The 22383-nt window shown below is 32.3% G+C and overlaps 1 protein-coding gene across 1 annotated transcript; it reads right to left on the bottom strand.

The window, feature by feature from the left end:
* Window positions 1-445: 445 nt before the first annotated feature.
* LOC132734319 (structure-specific endonuclease subunit SLX4-like) lies at window positions 446-15684 on the bottom strand. The gene is made up of 11 exons (XM_060721045.1): window positions 15646-15684; window positions 11047-11256; window positions 8719-9465; window positions 5959-6064; window positions 5009-5129; window positions 4256-4389; window positions 3284-3340; window positions 2419-2526; window positions 1810-1897; window positions 1082-1339; window positions 446-730 (listed from the first exon to the last, which is right to left on the bottom strand). Exons 3-11 carry the CDS (start codon window positions 8960-8962, stop codon window positions 446-448), a joined length of 1401 nt encoding a protein of 466 aa, XP_060577028.1. The 5' UTR covers window positions 8963-9465; window positions 11047-11256; window positions 15646-15684.
* Between the last annotated feature and the right edge of the window lie 6699 nt (window positions 15685-22383).

The raw sequence follows: 22383 nt of genomic DNA, 5'->3' as shown, positions 1-22383 counted from the left end.
TTTAGTCAAGTAACTTAAAACAAAAAAAAATCAAAATTTGCAATTACTGGAATTCACGGTAAATTTTGGGTAAGTCAATCCAGTTTATCAATTTTAAAACGATTTTTGTGGCTAATTGACGGATATTTGATGGCTATTATAAATGCTGGACAATATCTTTAAAGTACTTATACAATTATACATCTCGCATGTATTTTATCACCTCGGGCAATATAGTTAGCAGCACGTGACCGGTAAAAAGTTGACACTCAATTAAATGCACCCCGCTGGTGTTAATTGGGTCTACTGCATTCATTATCGATTTTTACACCTTATATAAACACTGTTGGAAGTAAAAATTAATCGCCAGATTTTGTAGCCAAAATGCAAAAATAATCGCCAATCTTATAAAATAATCGCAAATGGCGACTATGGCGACCGACAGCGTGAGCCCTGGTCACCTGTCTCAATGATTCTCAGGACACTTTATAACAATGGGCCCATTAATATAGAAAGCAAAGCATTTAGTAGAAACCTGGCAAATGCTTACATTTAAAACCATTGCCTCCACACAAAATCCACTTGCTTGTAATTCAAATAAATTGTCTGATTTATGAATGTCTTGAGTAAGCTGTGAATTAGCTGTAACATCTAATATATATGTATCATCTACAGCAAGTTCTGCCAGGACTACTGCTGTCTGGGTGGATGCTGTGATTATATCATCTGGTACTGGATCACTTAGTCCACTCTGAAATATTAAATGTCAGTTATATACTCAACTGACACACAGTGCCTGAAATGACTCATCACATATGCTTATTAGAATAACAATTTCATGTATATTTTTTTTCTCAAAAGATATTGTTTGGTTTTATGTAATTTATGTAAGCATGTGCTTAAGTTACTCCTTTTTCCTTGAGAAAAATAAGCAAAATACCCCCCCCCCCCCCACACACACACACAAAAGACTTCATATATCTTGATAAACAAGATTCTAGCATCAATTTGAATATTTTTGACACCTTTTAAGAAATGCTTTTCAAGGTAGAAGTTGAAACAATTGAATTGTTGTTTTACACTGAATTTAATTTAAACAAACCTTTTCTAGTGGTCTTTCATTCTTAAGTAAGGATTTATCCCTGCCAGGTATAGATGAAAGTCTACGTAGATTCCTTCCCACCTTGAATTTGCTGACAGACAATGGGGGAACCAATGCTCCAACATAGAACTGTTCACTGTCACAAGTGATTGGGTCCTGGCTGCATTTACTCCACAAGGATAAATTTTCCCTAACAGAATCAGCTTTGAGTCTAGACTCTTGTAGTACTATATTATCAGAAACATTAGAGCTGTTCGCCTGAAAAAATATACCAGAAATGTTTATAAAACATTTTATAATAAGATACCATCAAACAATGTAAAAAGAATAAAGAAATTTTTGTAAACTACAAATACATTAGGGCCATTCAGGTATCTTATAATATGTAGTCAACAATTGTAAATTACTACAACACAAAAGAAAGGAAGAACATCCTAATTCAAGACAACAGCTGCTTATGTAAGATTCTCAATACAATGCTTCCATAACATTGTACAACAGATGTCCTTAGAACAGTGTGCTTAACTATTCTTTGTGTGTGAAGTTTCAAATCTTTCCCATCAGTAGTTTTGGAGATACCAACTTGCACAAAAAACTTAACCAAAGTGTGACACTGACACCTCAGAGAGTGTAATAATTCTCCCTTTTCGTCGAATAGTCATTCTAAAAATAAAGTGTTTATTTAAATAACTGTTCTTTCTTATAATAAAATGCTAACATGTTACTACCATGTGTAAAACATTGCTGACTTTTTCTTCAATTCTCTTCTGTCTATCTTCATTTGTCAGGGTGGTCAATAAACATACATCTTCAAGTCTGAATTATGTACAAAGATTTATGAAAAACAAACATTTTTTATTAATTTTCTAGTAAGGGTGAAACAAAAATATTATAAATAAAACCTGATCATCTTTACAGGGTTTGTTATATTGGTTTTTATGCCACATTGACACTGTAAAGGTCATATGGTGACCTTTTATTTTAACTTGTGGAGGAAGACCAGAGCTGCTGCTTTATGAATATTTCTGGCAGAAACACAGTAAACCATCAACCTACTCTAAGCTAAGGGGATATCATCCTAACATTAAGCTAGGGTGATAGCATCCTCACATAAAGAAACCAAACATAAGGAAAGTAATTGGATTTTAGAAACTTTAAGCATTTGGCCTATGAGGCTCAACATCATGGGAACAATTCAAACATATATGTATGTAAATCTTAACAGTAGAAAAACAACTTTCAGTAATATTTACAATAAAAACAATAATAACAAGAGTGTACAAAAGAGAAAATGTTAAAATAATATGAAGAAATGTGACAAAGAAATAATCACATACTGAGTTTTTTTGTTCTTCTTTCTTTTTGCTGAAGTTATATTGTCACTAGTTGATGATGATAATGATGAAGACATTGCCATGGCAACATGTACATCCTCTTCAAACTGACTAATAAAGTAAAATCAGTGAAAATAATATTTTTATAAAAACTAAATAAAACTCTACATTATACAAAGAATGGATGTAATAAGTTAAATTATCTTTGATTTCAATTTCCGATCAAACTCTGACAGTTAGGCAGTACACAGAAACTTCAAATAACTTTATTTACAAAACATTGTCACTTTAGTTGACAATACCTCCTTTCATAGATTGCAACAACTTTTAATCACTTACATTTTACATGTGTTCTTAGTAAAAGAAAGAGCACCCAAACATAAGGCTATCTGATTTGTACAGTAGGACATAGCCCCCGAGTATTAATAACATTGCCAAGTGTTTCAATGTTCTTTCTCTTTTGTATCATAGGCAAAATAGCATGTTCCATGTTGTCACAATATGAAACCCCAGAAAAAAGTAACCAATGGCCCAGCATCTAATAGTGACTTTTCTACCATAATCCCTTTCCCTGTCATCACAATAAGTAAACACCAGAAAAAATGTAGCAAAATCAACAAGCATGCTTTATTTCTATCCTCAACTGGCAGTGCGGTAACTGGAGCCAGGGTAACTAATACCTGTTCTCCAGTTAACACACTGTGCATTTATGGGTATATGATTTAACTCTAGACACATTTTATAAAAAAAAGTCTCCAAACTCTATACAAGCTTCTCTAATTAGTTAACACTTCAGGGTAATGCTGCTTTATCATTCAGAAAGGGCACTCTATTATACTTTTAACATTAATTAACATCAATGGAATACCTTTTTGGCTCTTTTAATTTGCGCTTCTTTGGAGCTACTAATTTGGTGACCTTTGACCTGAAATATAATTAAAATCAAATTCAGGTATGCCTGAAATTTCTATATAAAAGGCATGTAAATTTTATAAATTAAAATTTTTACAAAAATAGAAACTTACAATATAAAATATTTCAATTTTTCTTTTTTCAATCTATATTTTTGTGTATTTATCAAAAAATCTTTGCTTTTTGCAACAATGAAATTGGATTTTTCTTCACCAAAATATCATTTCACATAAATTTTCCCTAGATTTTGTACCTTGAATCTGTAAAACTTTCTCATTATATTTTGACCATAACAAAGGTTAAATATTTTGAGTACAAAGTTCAAAATTTGTTCATGTTCAAGGGCTCAAACATTTTGACATAGTCCATCTTTCTGCAGCTACATGTGTTTCATACAGGAACAAATATCTGTATTTTGTTTTTGTTTGTTTTGGGTTTTACGTCACATCGACACAGTATAGGTCATATCGCGACGTTCCAGCTTTACTGGTGGAGGAAGACCTCAGGTGCCCTTCCATGCATTATTTCAGGCACGAACGAGCAAAATATCTGTATTAATCACTTTTCATGTGTATAATTCTATGACCAAAATTACAAAATTTACTTAATAATGAAATCAAACTTAAAATAATTATTTTGTTCTATTTAAGTCACTCCCAACACTGTAAAGGTCATATGTTGGCTTTCCAATGTTACTGGAAAACCTCAGCAGCCTTTTTTTCCATAATTGAGACTTAAGGGGGAAATGTAGTAGAATCATCAAACTTCTGTTAATAGCTAGCTGGATAGTTTTCTCAAATAAAAGTATCCAATAAATATTCTTTAATGAGATTCAAACCCACAGCATGATTGGCAAGATATTTGACGATAAAGAACTTAACCACTAAGCAATGTCTTTGTATTGACATAACATGTACAATATAATTACCTCAGTTGTTGTGGTACAATGCCTGCAGCAACTTGTTTCTGCCGTTCCTGCTCCTGATCTTTCACTAACTGTATCATCTTCTCTGTAGAAACTCCAACTTCCTGACAACATTTCTTCAAATGCATCACCCTTCCCTGGTAAATTAAACACAAAATAACAAATTGTTGACACCAGTATTATCTGACAATGACTGATTCACTGAAACGATAGTCATTATTACTGTCAAGATTAATTAAAGCACTGATTAAAGCACTATGTAATATTATGGTAGACATATGACAAAAGCACATAAAAATCATTGCAGTCTGATTAGACTCAATAATGCTCTTTAACTGTATATAATTTAAATTTTAAATGCTAGCTGAAGCAGACTAGGTGTTCGGGGGCATAAGGGATGTTGCATTTTTTCATTATTCCTCATGGACAGACTCAATCAAACCGAATGTGCAATTTTCATGTACATGTAATTTTGTTGTGATTAATGCTGTCGAGGGATCACACTTTTTCCAGATCTTTTTACTCAATTTATATATAAATATTTGGAAACAGAAAGATACCTTTGAAGCAATGAACTATTAATTAATATTAAATGAACTTTGCAGGTTCCGTTTGACTGAGTCTGTTGAAGAAAGATAGTGTAAGAGTGCAACACAAGCAAGCACCAGCTTGAGTGGTATTCAATCTTGAACACTTAAGTTTATATAAATGTTATTATGACTAAAACCAAGATTTTTATCTGTATACCATACTTACATTTTCTGTTTTAAACTGTTTGCCACACATAGGACAGTCTAACACAGCTGTTTTAGCAGCCTCAAGAACTTTTTTCTCCTCTCTCTGTTGCTTCTCTATAAGCTCAACTTGATCAATACATCTGTTATAAATAATATATAAACATTAAACACAATAATTTCATAACCAGTAAACTGAGACCAAAACACATGGTAAGAGAATGTTTTGCACTCAACACATATATCAGCATGTTCTGATTAACAGAAAGCTTAACTTCTATTAACAGTTTGTGAAGAAAATCATCTTTAAGGTAACTGAATAGCTTTCCCACAGTAATGCTGCTAAATTATTATAAAATTTATAGATTTATCTTATTGTAAAGTATGTTATTTCTGTATCTTTATTAGCAAATGTAACAGAATCTAGTCAGACAGCATGGATATATACTGATGTCATAAACATGGTAGCATTGCTGTAAGTAGTTATGCATAAATGATAACTTAGAAGATACTAATAGAGGAAATAATCTCACTGACCCAGCACTGCTTTTTTATAAACTGCTCTTTGAATACTTAAGTATTGTTTTTACATTTATATTAAATAGTAAACAAATTGAATAAAAACACTCTAAATAGATTGGTTTATACATACTTTTTTAGCTCAATTCTGTAGGAATCTATAAGCTTATAGACACAATTCAAAATTCGTTCCAGGAATCAACCAGGGTAAAAATTTGTGCTCAATGAAACAACAACTTGCCCCTGACCGGGTTTGAACCCATGCGGCTAGTGATCATTAGATAACCAGTCCAACACCTTTACCACCTGGTCATCACTAATAATTAATTAGTAGGCACAGTCTCATATTTTTCTAAACCTAAGTGAAACATACGTACAGCATATACATATACAAGCATATAGTTTTTTTATTTCCACATGGTTAAGCAGCAAACAATTTACAATTTTACTTACTTATTAACATGTTGTTCTCTTCGTTGCACTGTCATGTGACTTAAATTCTTATGACATAAGTGGCATCTGACTGATTCCCTACTTTCTTCATCAATCTTTTCTGAAACTATTTTAAAATATCTTTATACATATATATAAACCATTTTACTTTAAGTTCATGTATGTTTAAATCAACAATAAAGTTTATAATTATCAAAGTATTCAACATTTATTTGAATAAAGTTTGATATGTATCTTATTCAGATATTATTCTGGATTTAAACCCTTTTATTTATAGAAGCATAAGTACAAAGTCATACAAAGTCTTGTTATGATAGAGTAGCAATTTGGGTGCATCAAACATTATCATCATTTGGTAATAATTTATTTGCTGAACCAAATAATTACGAGGACAATTGTTAAAATGTGATAAAATCTAAACTGTTATTGCAGGAGAATGTTTAAATTCCAGTCTTATCAATAAATTTCTGCCAAAGAAGATCCTGATTGTCATTTTATGTAAAGTTACTATAAGCATTATACAGCATTCTTATCATGTCATTTTTAAAGTCATCTTTACATATTTAATGTAAACTAGAACTATCACTAAATGTGATAAATACCCCCACAAGTCTGCTTTGGAAATGAGGATGTTACTAGTAACAGAATACCTTGTAATAGAATTGAAACATAGAGTTATGGTTGTGGGCAATTAAAGATAATTGTGGTTCATGTATGTTGCATTTCCTTTCAATGTGGTTGGCCATTGATGAAGTTTAATTGAATTACTCTGTAATAAGTCCAGAAAGACAAAGAAAAAGAACAAAGGGCAATAACTCTATAAATACTGAAAATAGAGTTATAGTTCTTGTGCACTGCACTTCCTCTTATTGTGCTTGACCATTGTATGAAGTTGTTTTGAATTCCACCCAGTACGTTTTAAGTTATGCTCCGGACAAGGAAAAGTATCAAAGGGCAGTAACTCTGTATTTTGTCAAAATGGAGTTATGGCTCTTGTGCACTGCACTTCCTTTTAATGTCCTTGACAACTGTATGAAGTTGTACTGAATTCCAAACAGTAGTTTTCAAATTATGCTCTGGACAAGGAAAAGTAACAAAGGGCAATAACTCTGTAATTAGTCAAGATGGAGTTATGGTTCTTGTGCACTGCACTTCCCCTTATTGTGCTTGACCATTGTATGAAGTTGTTTTGAATTCCAACCAGTAGTTTTCAAGTCCTGCTCTGGACAAGGAAAAGTAACAAAGGGCAGTAACTCTGTAATTAGTCAAGATGGAGTTATCGTTCTTATGCACTGCACTTCCTCTCAATGTGCTTGACCATTGTATGAAGTTATAATGAATTCCAACAATAAGTCTTCAAGTTATGGTCCGGACAAAAGAAAGCAATGGAAAAGTAACAAAAGGCAATAACTCTGTAATTAGTCAAGATGGAGTTATGGTTCTTGTGCACTGCACTTCCCCTTATTAAGCTTGGACATTGTATGAAGTTGTTTTGAATTCCAACCAGTAGTTTTAAAGTCATGCTCTGGACAAGGAAAAGAAACAAAGGGCAGTAACTCTGTAATGTAAGTCAAAATGGAGTTATGGTTCTTGTGCACTGCACTTCCTCTCAATGTGCTGGACCATTGTATGAAGTTATAATGAATTGCAACAATTAGTCTTCAAGTTATGGTCTGGACAAAAGAAAGCAATGGAAAAGTAATAAAGGGCAATAACTCTGTAATTACTTTAGATAGAGTTATGGTTCTTATGCACTGCACTTCCTCTCAATGTGCTTGACCATTGTATGTAGTTATATTGAATTCCAACCATTAGTCTTCAAGTTATGGTCTGGACAAAAAAAAGAAGGCAATGGAAAAGCAACAAAGGGCAATAACTCTGTAATTACTTTAGATAGAGTTATGGTTCTTGTGCACTGCACTTCCCCTTATTGTGTTTGACAATTGTATGAAGTTGTTTTGAATTCCAACCAGTAGTTTTCAAGTTATGCCACGGACAAGGAAAAGTAACAAAGGGCAATAACTCTGTAATTAGTCAAGATAGAGTTATGTTTCTTACGCACTGCACTTCCTCTCAATGTGCTTGACCATTGTATGTAGTTATATAGAATTCCAACCATTAGTCTTCAAGTTATGCTCCGGACAAGGAAAATGCAACGGAAAAAAAAAAAGCAATGGAAAAGCAACAAAGGGCAATAACTCTGTAATTACTTTAGATAGAGTTATGGTTCTTGTGCACTGCACTCCCCCTTATTGTGTTTGACAATTGTATGAAGTTGTTTTGAATTCCAACCAGTAGTTTTCAAGTTATGCCCCGGACAAGGAAAAGTAACAAAGGGCAATAAACCTGTAATTAGTCGAGATAGAGTTATGGTTCTTGTGCACTGCACTTCCTCTCAAAGTGCTTGACCATTGTATGTAGTTATATTGAATTCCAACCATTAGTTTTCAAGTTATGCTCCGGACAAGGAAAATGCAACGGACCTCTGGACCGACCGACCGCCCGACCGACCGACCACCGGGTGACTCCTATATACCCCCCCAAACTTCGTTTTTGGGGGTATAAAAACAATTATTTTTTTGCCTACAATCAAGTACATTCTTAAACTGGTGCTTATGTTAGGTACACAATACATTGTGACGATGATAACAAGATATTTAGATATTTTACCTCAAAAGACTCTTTATACCTTGTAAAGTTGAAGTAAAATTATATGTATGTATTACCAATACTTGTACCTGATCTATGATAATTCCTTACCTTTTGTTGCTATAGCAACAGCCTTTCCTCTCTTACCAATATCAAGTTTAGCATTGTTATTACCGCAACCTGGGAACTGTAGGGGATCCTGAAACTCACATGTTTCATTCAGATCTACATTTCCGCGCAACAAATTTTGTATTCCTTTATTGGTGCTGGTAGATGAAAGTTCACTCTTTGAGGTCTTTCTGGACAAGGAAAGCTTTGTTCCCTTTTTAGGTAATGTCTTATCTGCACCTTGCATGTTGAACTCTCTGAATCACTTTAAAATATTTTTGTTACTTCGAATATAGAGGCCACTATCACTATACCACTGATTGAATTGTTATCATTTCTTTATAGTTTGAAGACACACTTTTTAAGTATAATCCACTAGCAGACATGATAACACACACATGATGTTCACAAATAAAAATCTTAATGTAATAATTCACACAATTTTACATCAAAATTCATGATTACTTCACAAAACACAAATACTAAAATAGGTCAGAATTGTAAAACAGAACACACTTGATTTTTTAAATTTAGATGAGCATGATTGTTACAAGTATAAATCACCATTTCTAACTTCATACCTATCTACTGTCTGTATGTTAAGAATTATCTTTTAAAGCTGCAAGTGTTTTTTTCCTGTCTTCAAAAGCTTTAACTCTTTCTGAAAATCTTAAATTGTCTTCATTCATTTCCTGTACTCTTTTTTCTTGTTTGGCACGAGTAATGTCCTGTCTACTCCTTGCATACAGTCTAAAAACAAGCAAATATATGAGCCGCGTCAAGACAAAAGCAACATAATGGGTTTGCGACCCGCATGGATCCAGACCAGCCTGCACATCCGCGCAGTCTGATCAGGATCCATGCTGTTCGCTTACAAACCCTATAACAAGTAGAGAAACTGATAGCGAACAGCATGGATACTGATCAGACTACGCGGATGCGCAGGCTGGTCTGGATCCATGCTGGTCGCAAACCTATTATGATGCTTTTGTCATGATGCGGCTCATATTAACTCCTTACTTTTGCTGATATTGTTACATGCTAGCCTACAAGGACATTCATATAATAGAAAAATACAAGTAATGTAATAAATCTCAAATATCAAGAAGTGATAGTAGATGATACAGTGTGCAAAATATGAGTAAAAATAAGAACATCTTTATTTCAAACATTTGTCATTGAAAACCCTTCTAAGAAAAAAGACTAAGAGGTAAGAATACTATGATGACATCACGGAGATACTAATAAATTAGCTTGTCAAAATGTGCTTGATATAGACGTAAAAAAATAGCATACAAAATGGTGGACTTTAATGACAACACACATGATTATCTTACAAAACAAGAATGGCAATGGGTAGAGGAGATTGAAGGTAAGACAGTCTGGTCAGCTCAATAGACTGTTGTACTGTAAATCAGGTGCCTTTGGTTTGAATCCCAAACAGTGCAGGTCACTTTCATTGTGATTTATCATGAAATCCTTTTCACAGTTATTTGCACTGTATCTCTGCTCTCGCATATACAGAAGTTATCAGCTCAGTGCAAAAGTGAAGGCAACTAGCATTGGTTGATGCAAAGGCTGAACTGTAATCTAGTAGATTTAATATGGCTTTCTGTCATGATTTGGAGGGTAAACTATCAACACCACCACCGATGTAAGATATACTTAGCACTTATGCAAGCATAGAAGCATACCAGTAAATCTGCATCAGATGAGATGAATCAAAAGTAGGGTGTAAGACTTTACCACTCCCATCAATATCCCTGGCTATGTAAATCAGATCACTTCAACAATGCTACCTCATATGATTTAATTTTTACATTGTACATTGATTTTGGCAGGACTTTTTTGCAAGATTATGATATATATTTACAGTAAGTTGTATGACCTATCGTAATTTCAATGGAGTTACTTTTCCAAAATTCTGAATCCACTGTAGAAGTCGAGAAGGCAACTCTACATGCAAAATAAGTTTTCCAGTGTTAATCTACAAGTAAGTAAACTAGGTGATTCCCAGGGTGCTCTAGGAGTAGGATTTATCTTAAGCCTACTTTAGCTCTTGTGACCTAGCCTACTTATGAATCAGACTGGAACCATTTACAAATGTATATAACTTTACAGAGGACAAAAATTAAGGATCATTCCTATGAAGTTTGGTCAAAATCAGCATTGTTGTTTAGGAGGTATTATTAATAGAAATTGTGGACAACAACAAATGACAAGACAACAAACTAATGCTACATTGCCATCACAAAAACTTATCTGTAAGCATAGTGTCAACATCTGATGTTTCTAATACTAAAAACATGATAAAATTCAGGCTATACTTACATAATACAAATGTCAAACGTAAGTGTAAATGCCACAACACCTGCAATAATCTTATTTCTAGTATTCCACATAAGAGTGCCACGTAAAAAGCCATGCTTCTTCACTTCTTTACCTTGGTCTTCCAAACGCATTGTAAAGGCTTTGTTTAACACAGATGTATATTTAATGTTTTTTTTACTTCATCTGCTAAGCGCACAACTTATACTTGTCCTGAAAAATATTGCTAAATTTAGATATTTATGTTGAATGATATGAGAAACAGTTCTTGAGAGCGCCTCCGTGATCGAGGGGTTAGAGTTCTAATCCAGTTACCTCTCTGGCGTGGGTTCGATCCCCGGAGATGCTTTGGTAGTTTAGCACAGAGGAAGGTAGTCTAGTACTGGTGTAACTCTCCAGGAACGATGGTTAGGAAACTACCCGCTTATATGACTGAAATACTGTTGGAAAAAGGCTTAAAATGAAACAAACAAACAAAACAGATGTTGTTTTTTTTGTATAATTAATATATTAACCATGGAACAGGTTATTTTACGGTGATGTCATAACATGTCCGCTGACAGTTTGAAATACAAATTTGAAATCAAGTTTTAGCATAAGGCAAGTGTGAAACAAGTTTAGACAGGGGTTCTATGGAGCGAACTCCCATGTGATATTTTGGGGGAGTTAAGGGCTAAGGACAAAGACAAAACCAGAGTGAAGCATTGCAAAGTAGATTCATTTCTAGATATCAGTACATGTCACATGCGTCAATTCCATCAATATTAGGCATGCCCTGCTAATATAAGAAACCGTTAAAATACCAGAAACAGGGATAATTATGATTAAAGGCAATCATCCCCACCGTGTTTGAAATGAAATTATTGTTTTTATCTGTTTTAGCTGTATACTTTCTCTTTTTAACTAACACTATCAACTTTTTATTTCAACTCTCACAAATAAAATGTCATGTACAGTATTAGTATTTACTTTTATTCTGTGTGAGTATTCTATGCTTAATGAGGGTCCATCTGCCTGTAAGGACACAAAATGCAGTTTTCGCTGTTGAGTAACCCGAACATGTAAACAGTTATGCCCTTAAAGAGTTAATTTTGAGGCAAAAAGTGGTGATAATTTACCTCCATGCAATTTCGACAAAGTATTAGCCAAAGATATAAATTTTGAGCCAAAAGAAGGTTACTGTGCAGCAGTCAATGCGAACATAAGTGTACAGTAACCCGTGGCAATATGAAAGGGTAGCCCTTAAAAGGGCTGTTGGTGCCAGCTTAAATTTTAATCTTGTTAGTGAAATAAGTAATGACGCGGAATAAGTGATGTTGAGTATATGTTTCAGATCTTCTGCTGATGCCCTTGTAAGTGCCTTCTTAGTCCTTCATTGACAGACATCCCATTTTCTTTTTTTACATTTTGACGTTTATTGGAAAATGCGAAGTCTTTCCATAACTGGCTAATTTCCCATAGCACAAATCAACATGCTTCTCGAGTCGATTTGAACACAGGAACTTGAAATTCTATCAAATAACCAATATAAATGATAATATCCAAATATACCCCCTATATACTATAAATAAACACAAGGAATGAAACGCCTTTTCCCCACCCCAACATAATTTACGCCAAACAAATCAATAAAACAACGGATCAAAATATTCTATCTTGCCATTTCGATAAACAATACATAAATGCATCAAATACCATCAATATTTTTTTTAATAGCGTAGCTATGTAGGAATAATTCAACATTTTCTGATTATTTCCCACAATCTGAGTTTGTCGCCGACTCCATTCCGTGACGTCACTGGATTTTGATTCGAGGAGAATAATATTTATTAAAATTATTTTTAATAAGTTCCAAAAAATAACAGGTATGTTTAAAACTTTTATACAAATTATTCTATGTAAATAGATTTAAACATCTTCATGTAAAACCTTTTTAACAAATTACTTTTATAAATACATTTGAAAGGGAAACCCCAAACAAGAACGGTAAATCTTTGAAACAGTACTTTCGTTTTAAAAAAAATTTGAGTACTCTATTTGATATGGCCCAGCAAATAAATTCAGCCATGTCGTAAGAAAGAAATCAGTCATTTGTTCTAGTTTGACAATATTTTGCTTTCAAACTTGTTATTTTTGGAACTTGTTAAAAATAATTTTAATAAATATTATTCTCCTCGAATCAACATCCAGTGACGTCACGAAATGGAGTCGGCGACAAACTCAGATCGTGGGAAATAATCAGAAAATGTTGAATTATTCCTACATAGCTACGCAATTAAAAAAAGTTATCGGTGGTATTTGATGCATTTATGTATTGTTTATCGAAATGGCCAGATAGAATATTTTGATCCGTTGTTTTGTTGATTTGTTCGGCGTAAATTATGTTGGGGTGGGGAAAAGGCGTTTCATTCCTTGTGTTTATTTATAGTATATAGGGGGTATATTTGGATATTATCATTTATATTGGTTATTTGATAGAATTTCAAGTTCCTGTGATTTGAATTTACCGGTAAATCACAACTTAAATGCTTTTTATCACAAAAAGCAATTGATTGCATAAAAGACAGAAGCATATTTTCCAACAAGAGCTGTCCGTAAGACAGCGCGCTCGACTTTTTTATTGCTTGCCAATAAAAAAAGTTTTTGCAGTAAAAGGCAATACAAGAATCTCTGTATTTTTAAAGTGAACTAGTTGTTTGATACCCTTGAATATTACAGCAATGTTTATATGACATAATTTATGGTAAAGTGAACAAGTGGATAGGAATGAATTTTTTTAGATTTTTTAAGTTTTTTAGTGCTTGCCTATAATACAAAACATTGACAGTTAAGGGCCATAATTCAAATAAAATCTTTGACAGAATTACCTTCTCCTGGACATGTTTGGGAATCATGATTGTAAACAAGTATTCCAACTTTCAAATTAATATCTCAAACAGTTCAGTCAAAAAGTGGACTGGTACTAAAAACTTAACCAAGATTCTAAGTCGATAAAAGGCCTTAATTTTTAAAACAAATCCTTGACAGAGTTACCTTCTCTTGCGTACAGATGGGGGTAATGATGTGAAATAGCATTAAAAGTTTCAAAGCAATATCTCAAAGGGTTAAGGCAATAAGTGGATTTTACCCATATTCAATGTATTTTCTAAGTCAAAAAGGGGCATAATTCTGTCAAAAACCTTGACAGAGTTATGTCCTCTTGTCTGTTGATGAAGGTCGTGATGGTAAACAAGTATGGTCAGTTTCAAAGCAATACCTCCAATGGTTTTGAAATAAAGTGAGGTGGTACAAAAAACTTAACCAAGCTCAATACACTTTCTAAGTCAAAAAAGGGCCATAATTCTGTCAAAAACCTTGACAGAGTTATGTACTCTTGTCTGTAGATGGAGGTTATGATGGTGAACAAGTATGGTAAGTTTCAAAGCCATACTTGTAATACTTCTGAAATAAAGTGGGGTGGTACGAAAAACTTAACCAAGGTGTGACGCCAACGCCGACGCCGGGGCGAGTAGGATAGCTCCCCTTTTCATAGAAAAGTCGAGCTAAAAACTGTAAAAATATGCAATAATTACTCACGTTAAGTAGTTTATTTATCCATACTGGCATGCGAGCAGTTCCCGTACAGAAGCAGTACCCGTATTTTTCATTTAAACGCTTGATTTTTACTTGCATTCTTCAAAAATTCATTTCAAATCAAACAGATACATAAACGAGACAAAATCTAAGTGTCAGTTCGGCAGTATGTATATAAAGTCTCATTTTAAATCACTTTCACCTGTGCGTCGTCAAAACGTGACCTTGTTTTCTCTGGGGGATTTCGTCCTTGCGCGCATGCGCAAAAATACTTACACGCGAGGCTTGTTAAAGGGTTTTCCACTAATACCACCTGTTTACAAATAAGTAGGCAATGTGATGTAAACTTGTTTAATTATCAGAATGTTGACCAATATTACTATATATAATAATTTTATGGCTTTGATGCGTTAAATATCATGCATACAAGCATGCTATTGCACGTGAATGCGTTGGGGTAACGGTACCGGGTAATTGATACCCGCGTTTAGTCTACGCTCTATTTCCTGAATTACATCTCTTAGATAATGGTCTGTTCAACAATTGTAAATGAAAAATAGGTCCGATATAATAAAATTGTATAATTATAATTGGTTAGATTTTATGTACGCGAACTACTTCTCTTCATACAAAATAATGGATAATTTCGGTACCCCATATGAGGCCTCATAAGTAAGGGTTATTCTATGTTTAGAACATCGTGGAATTTCCATGATTTGTGTGACGAGCTGAATATTGATGTGTAACATTCAAATTGTGGTGAGTGAGCGTAATAAAAAATAATGTTTAAGTAACTGTGATTTTTGTACGGGAACTGCTCGCATGCCAGTATATTTAAGAAGACACATGAAAGACATTTTGGTTCCAGCATTAAATCACCGCAATGCGTAGTAAGTATAATATTGTCAGACTAGAAAATAAATCACATCAATATGAAATAGAAAACAAAATTACCAAAAGTTATAATGGAACTCTTTTCACTGACAAGCAGTTATTAATTGAAACATTGAGATAAAGATATTCTATGACCTTTCGAAAAATGCTTTTTTCAAGTTGCGTTAAACCAGAGTTACTTCCCTTTGGCTCATGCTAAAGTCTGTATACTGCAAGTCGAATCGGTTTAAAGTCAAATCGGTCCAATCAGCATCACGTTGTACATAGTTCATCCAAATTATCTCTAGAGCAGAATAGAGGCAAATTGGATTCAATATACTCTGTACAGTAGATACATATATGTTTGACACTGTATCAAGGCCAAAAAAAGGATAAATCAAGTTCAATACTGAATAAAGCTTGTTGTAAGCACAGACCTTTGTAGATCTAATATAAATCCATGATAATAGCTGGGACATACGGTTATAAGAAAGTAATTATATGTTGAAATAAATATTGAATTAATCGTAAACATATATGACAATTAATATTTATATATCATGGAGCTAAATATATCTGTGTACATATATATTTATAAATATATTATATATATGTCAAATATTTTTTTTAAAAAGGGGGGGGGGTACGTGTATTGCAAAAACATGTGTTTATTACGAAAATTGATATATGATAATTGATTAAAGAACGCATATCTAAAACATTTGTCACACCTTTTATCTTAGGATTGTTGTAGAAATATTTAATTGACGCCGGAATAATCCTTTAATTCTCTAACAATGTGAACAACATTACTGTGCATAAGAGTTCCCTCACAATTGGAAACTACTACATGTAGTTTTTGTCACTTTGTTTTGTTAACAATGTGTTATGTTATTTTGGAAATAAAAAAAAATTATTAAGATAGTAATAATAAAAAAATATTATATATAAAAAGGGATATGTTTGTATTTTTTTCTGACTATAGAAATAACAAACTTTTTGTAATTTTGGTAATTAAATATGTTTTCACAGATATATAACAATCTTATTATATTTAACTCCATGATGTCTTCAGTGTTTCTATTCAATAACAGCTGATTTAGTATTCTTTTCCACGTTAAAATTTTTTAAAATGTGAACATATTTACACTGTGTTTGTAAATTTTGTAATAAAATATGTTTGTTATCATGTGTCTTTATTCAATAAAAGCTGTTTTCGCATAATTTTCCAGTTTATATAAATAACAAAGTTTAACTTATCTACAATGTGTAATGTAATTTTGGTAATAAAATATTTGGTTTTCATGTGCTTTTATTCAATAAAAGCTGTTTTAATATAATTAATTTATGTAATTAACAATGAAGACGCTTACTCCGACAACTTCGTGATTCTCGTGCAAAATACAAATTAGAAATGTGTCACATGACTGTTCTTGTTTTCTTGGCTGCATAACATTCTTAATATTGCGCACGTGTGATTGAGCGGCACTTTTGTTTTATGTTAAGAATGAAAATAAAAGAAGTTTAAATGAGCAAGTGTTAAATCAAGATTTATATTTACCGCCATGCTATCAGCCTTTGAACAACCAACCTTCCGAGCAATTTCCAAATGGACAATACAGGTATCCGTTCTTAATTCCACCCTTTCCCGCACCCCCGTATCCAGGATCGCAGACTTATCAGCATCTACAACCAGCTTCACCCCCGTCAACTGCAACTAACACTGACATGCAAACCAAACTAATAGAACTTGTCAACAAAATGGACTCACGTTTACAATCCATAGAGAAGAGTGTATCTAAATTAAATACGATCCAAAATGATATATCACACCTTCGAAACGAAGTATCCAGCTTAAAAAGTGAAAATCATGAAATGAAAACACAAATGAACGACATGGAAACCTTTTGTCAGACCATAAGTGACCTGTCAGATAATTTCAATGAACACAAGTATACATGTAGCTCCTCTATAAGTGCCCTACAAAAAGAAAACAAAGATTTTAAAACTGAAGTTCAGCAATTGAACACAATATGTACACAACTAAATGAACAAGTTTCAAATTTGAGATGTAACAGTATGCGTGATAACCTCCTTTTTATAGATATAAAAGAAACAAACGATGAAAATTGTGAGGAAAGCCTGCGAAATTTCTTGACTGAACACATCATTAATGATGATACCGTTAACCCAGACAAAAATATAAACATTGACAATGTTCAGTTCAAATATGTAAACAGAATAAGGGGCGCCAACAGAAATTTAAACAAACCCCGCCCAATCGTTGCAAAATTTGTGAACACAAATGACAGTTATTACTATTAAATCAGCCGGAGTCAAATTGAACATGAAAAAGAGAGGTACATTAATTAATAATACAGATGTTCAAAGCTGTGTCAAAATACCAATATAGTCAATAGACAAACAAATTTCTAAACGATGTGCCTAGAACAACGGATTAATGTCAATTACAGTAAAGTCCGCGCTAGATCAAAGTAATGTTAAAACAAAAACTGTACTTCAGTAAAGAAAACCGCGAAGTTACTGCCGATCACAAAAAGCGAATGCATATCATAAAACGCGGGAAAAGCGATATCTAACCAGAAAAAAATCAGAAAAATGTATATATTGAACTAATTTAACTAAATCAAAACTGTCTAAAATTTAATAATCTAAAACAGTTTCAGTTTATTGGCAAATCGGCATATACAATATACCTTTGGCCATTTACATTATACAAAAGGATGGCCAAGATAATACAATTTACATTTAACATAAATACAATACATGTAATACAATACAGTTATAATACAAGAACCTAAGAAGCAGCAATAATTGCAAGTTTTTCATTTTTCAAATGCATAGCATAAAATACAAATTTGGCAATATTCCTAATAGTTCTATTATTATTTGAAGACAATAATCTAGTAAATTTATTAATGCATGGAAAAGGATAATTAACATTATATTTTTGACGAAGGTTTCTATAGAGTGGACAGCATAACAAAAAATAATATTCAGATTCAACATTAAGTGAACTCGTAGGTTTCGATCAATACCTGCAAATCTACCACTTCCAATTTCAAGAAGATGGGAACTGAGTCTAAAACGAGACAATTCTTTTCTTTGATGCTCATTTGTAACAATTTAATATCTAGATACTTTTCATATTTAAACTCACATTTGAATTTTCCATAATAATATAACTTAGATTGATTCATTATTGTATCATTCCATGTTTGAACGTACTGATCACGCAGCCTTTGTTTTAACATTGGCAAATAATTCATATCAAGGTTTAGAGAATTTCATAAGTAGCTATATCCAAGACTATCAAGTTGTTTTTTAACAGACGAGGACCAAGTAGACATGGTATTATAAGGTAACAAAGCACATTGTTCCAAAATATTGTATGTACTAATGACCCTGGATGTTTCATTATATTTTACCAGTATTTAAGAGCACGTTCTTTACAGATAACAGATAAAGGAAAGCGACCAAGCTCTCCAAGCACAGCAGCATTGGAAGTCTGAGGACGAACACCAAGGACTATTTTACAAAAACGGAGATGCAATTTGTCGATTTCTTTGCAGTTATATATTCCCCAGACTTCAGATCCATACAATAGTATTGGAACAACGAGAGAGTCGAATAGGGACAATTTAGTTTTAATGTCTAGTTTTATTCTACTAGACACGGACAACAAATTGTTATATGCCTTCAGAGCTTGGTCGCTTAAAGATTTTACAGAACAGAACAGAACAGAAATTTTATTAAGACTTGTACAAAGTACATCATCTACAATACATTATATTCACATATATTTTAGCTGCATGAAAATTTACAAACAAAATCTGGATATCACATTTTACGTATTCAATAGTTTCATAATAAAATATAAGTAGATAAACTAATAAACAAACAAACAACATGCATATATATAGCTATGAAAAAAGATGTGCATTTTCTGTATACTTTTATAAATAAATAAGATTAATTATGAATATTTTTGGCATGGAAACAAATCATTTGGAGAATGAACAGACATTATTAGTTAAAAGTGTATACCTAATGGAAAGAGCTTCTTTAACAAATTTTGATAAACGTACAAGCTCATTTTTATTTTTTGAGTTTAACAGTTGAATAAATTTGTATACTGATGGATTTCTGTAATAGTAAGTTTTTAAGTGTTGTTTTCTTAAAACGTCATAGCATTTACATATACAAATAAAATGGTATTCATCTTCAATATCTAAATTATTGCAACACAAACAATATCTTTCTTCGCGAGGAATCCTATTTCTACTAAATCTACCAGTTTGAATTCTAAGCGGAAGACCATTCATTCTTAATCTACAAAAATAAAATCTAAAACACCTAGGTAGTATATTTAGATAACATTCATATTCAAAACAAGATTTAACATTTCTATATATACATAAAACAGGACTTTTTTCAAGATTACTGAACCATTCTTGCTTGAAGGAATCAATAAGGCGACATTTAAATTCTGATAAAAACATAACCTTGTCTATGTTGTTACAATTATCAAAAATGTATGAAAATCCATAGTTATTTAAAATATTTTTAACATTAGAAACCCAATTTGTCTGCCCTTTATTGCTATCTTCAAGCGCTTGAGTATAAACTGTTTTTAATATTATATTGTCTGTATTTACAAGTTTTAACCAGAATTTAATAATTCTTACATATCTATGAATATATAATGGATATCTTCCAAGTTCCCCATATACACTAGTATTACATGTATTTAATCTAACTTTTAACAACCTTTTACAAAATTTTAAATGTATTCTTTCAATTTCCTTAGATTTAGAATAACCCCAAATTTCACATGAATAATTTAATATTGGTGAAACGAAGGCATCAAACAACTGACATAATGTTTTTGGACTAAGATCAAACTCTTTACATTTACATAACAGTATGTTCATTGATTTTTAAAGCTTTTCCAATTAAATGTTCTTGATTTAGAATAAATTTACCAGTATAGTTAAAAAATAGTACCTAGATAATTGAAATCATTAACAGCTTCGATTTCTTGGCCATCATAGGTCCAATGCTCAGATGCTAAAAGTGCACCCCTTTTTCGAAATACCATAATTTTTGTTTTTGATGTATTAACTTTAAGGCCCCAAGTATTACAATAAGACAATAAGAGATTCAAAAGAGTTTGTATTTCATCTGGGTTTTTACCTATGATAGCCATATCGTCAGCAAATAATAAAAGAAATAAAACTATGTCATCTAAAGTAAGACCTGCTTCAGTTTCAGACTGAATATATAATTCAAGGTCTTCAACAAAAAGAGAAAATAAAAGAGGGGACATAACTTCCCCTTGACGAAGACCTACAGCATACAGAAAATAATCAGAATAGCTAGAACACGACTTAACACAAGATTTTACTTTTTGATACATATCACGTATTATACTGAGTAACTTCCCTTGAATTCCGCAATTGTACAATTTAAACCAAAGGCCATTTCTATAAACAGAGTCAAAGCATTTCATCATATCGACAAATATAACATACAATCTTTTATTATCATTTAAAAATTTCTGAACCAATGAATTAAGAATAAAAATTTACAGCATTAACCATAGAACCAGTATAAAAGAATTGTTTACCAAGATAACAAAATGAATCAACTATTTCAATAGGCTCATTATCAACAAACCAGGTATAGTTATGTCTAGATTTTCTCTTTTCAAAAATACATATTTTGGTTTTATCTACATTAATTTTGAAACCCCATTTTCGTGAATACTCATATACCTGGTTGAGTCGGAGTTGTAGACTGTCAGGATTGGTAGTAAATAGTGCAATGTCATCAGCAAACAATACCATGTACATAGACAGTAAATTTATATCATCATTAGAAAGTTGTGAGAAATTAATACAAGAAGATATATCATTAACAAATAAAATAAAAAGAAGGGTCGAGAGTGGTTCCCCTTGTTTCAGTCCGAGTGAGATATCAAAGAATTGAGCATTCGAGCTATTATCATAGTTTTTTATACACGACTTAACGACTTATACACGACTTAACATTTTCATAAATCGCTTTTATCATTTTAATAATTTTGCAGCTAATTCCAGACTGTATTAATTTTATCCATAAAGCCTCGTGTATTACAGTATCGAAAGCTTTCTCGTAGTCAATAAAGGCACAATAGAGTTTACACTTATTTAACAAAACCTTCTGAATTATCGCATGCAAAAGAAAAATAAAATCAGCAGTTCTACGCTTATCTCTGAACCCAAATTGGCTGTCATTCAATACATTTTTATTTTCACAAAATTAATTAATACGATTACGTAATACAAGTGAAAATATCTTAGCAACAACATTTACAAGAGTTATCCCTCTATCATTAGCAGGGTCCGTATAATCACCCTTTTTATGAATTGGAACAATTGCTCCTTTACTCCATGCCTCAGGATATTCACCTTTATCATAAATAACATTAAAAATTTTGACAAGATATATGGTGCAATAAATTCGTTTGAATCAATAAAAAAATCTGCCACATTTCCATCAATATCACTGCTTTTAAAACGATTTAAACTGGAAATGGTTTCCTTTACCTCATTTAAGGAGAAAGGACAACCAAGACTGTCTATGTGAAGTGCTTCATCTCTAACAACAAAATCATCATCGTCATTAAAAGTACTCTCGTGTTGTGTGTTCGAAATATTACGAAAATGGTTAATAAAATCATCTAGACTAATATCATTTCCTTTTCTATTACATCTATTATTATATTTACGTACATACTTCCAAAATTTTCTAGAGCTACTTTTGCTAAGATCCGACAAAGTTCGTTTTTCTCTATCAAAATAATTCCTTTTAGGGATTTGTTTTACATTA

This window comes from Ruditapes philippinarum, unplaced genomic scaffold (assembly GCF_026571515.1).
Source record: "Ruditapes philippinarum isolate M1 unplaced genomic scaffold, ASM2657151v2 ctg2212_1_1_1_1, whole genome shotgun sequence".
Taxonomy (NCBI): Eukaryota; Metazoa; Mollusca; class Bivalvia; order Venerida; family Veneridae; genus Ruditapes; species Ruditapes philippinarum.
Note: the sequence above shows the minus strand (reverse complement) of the source record. Positions and strands in the feature narration are given on the sequence as shown.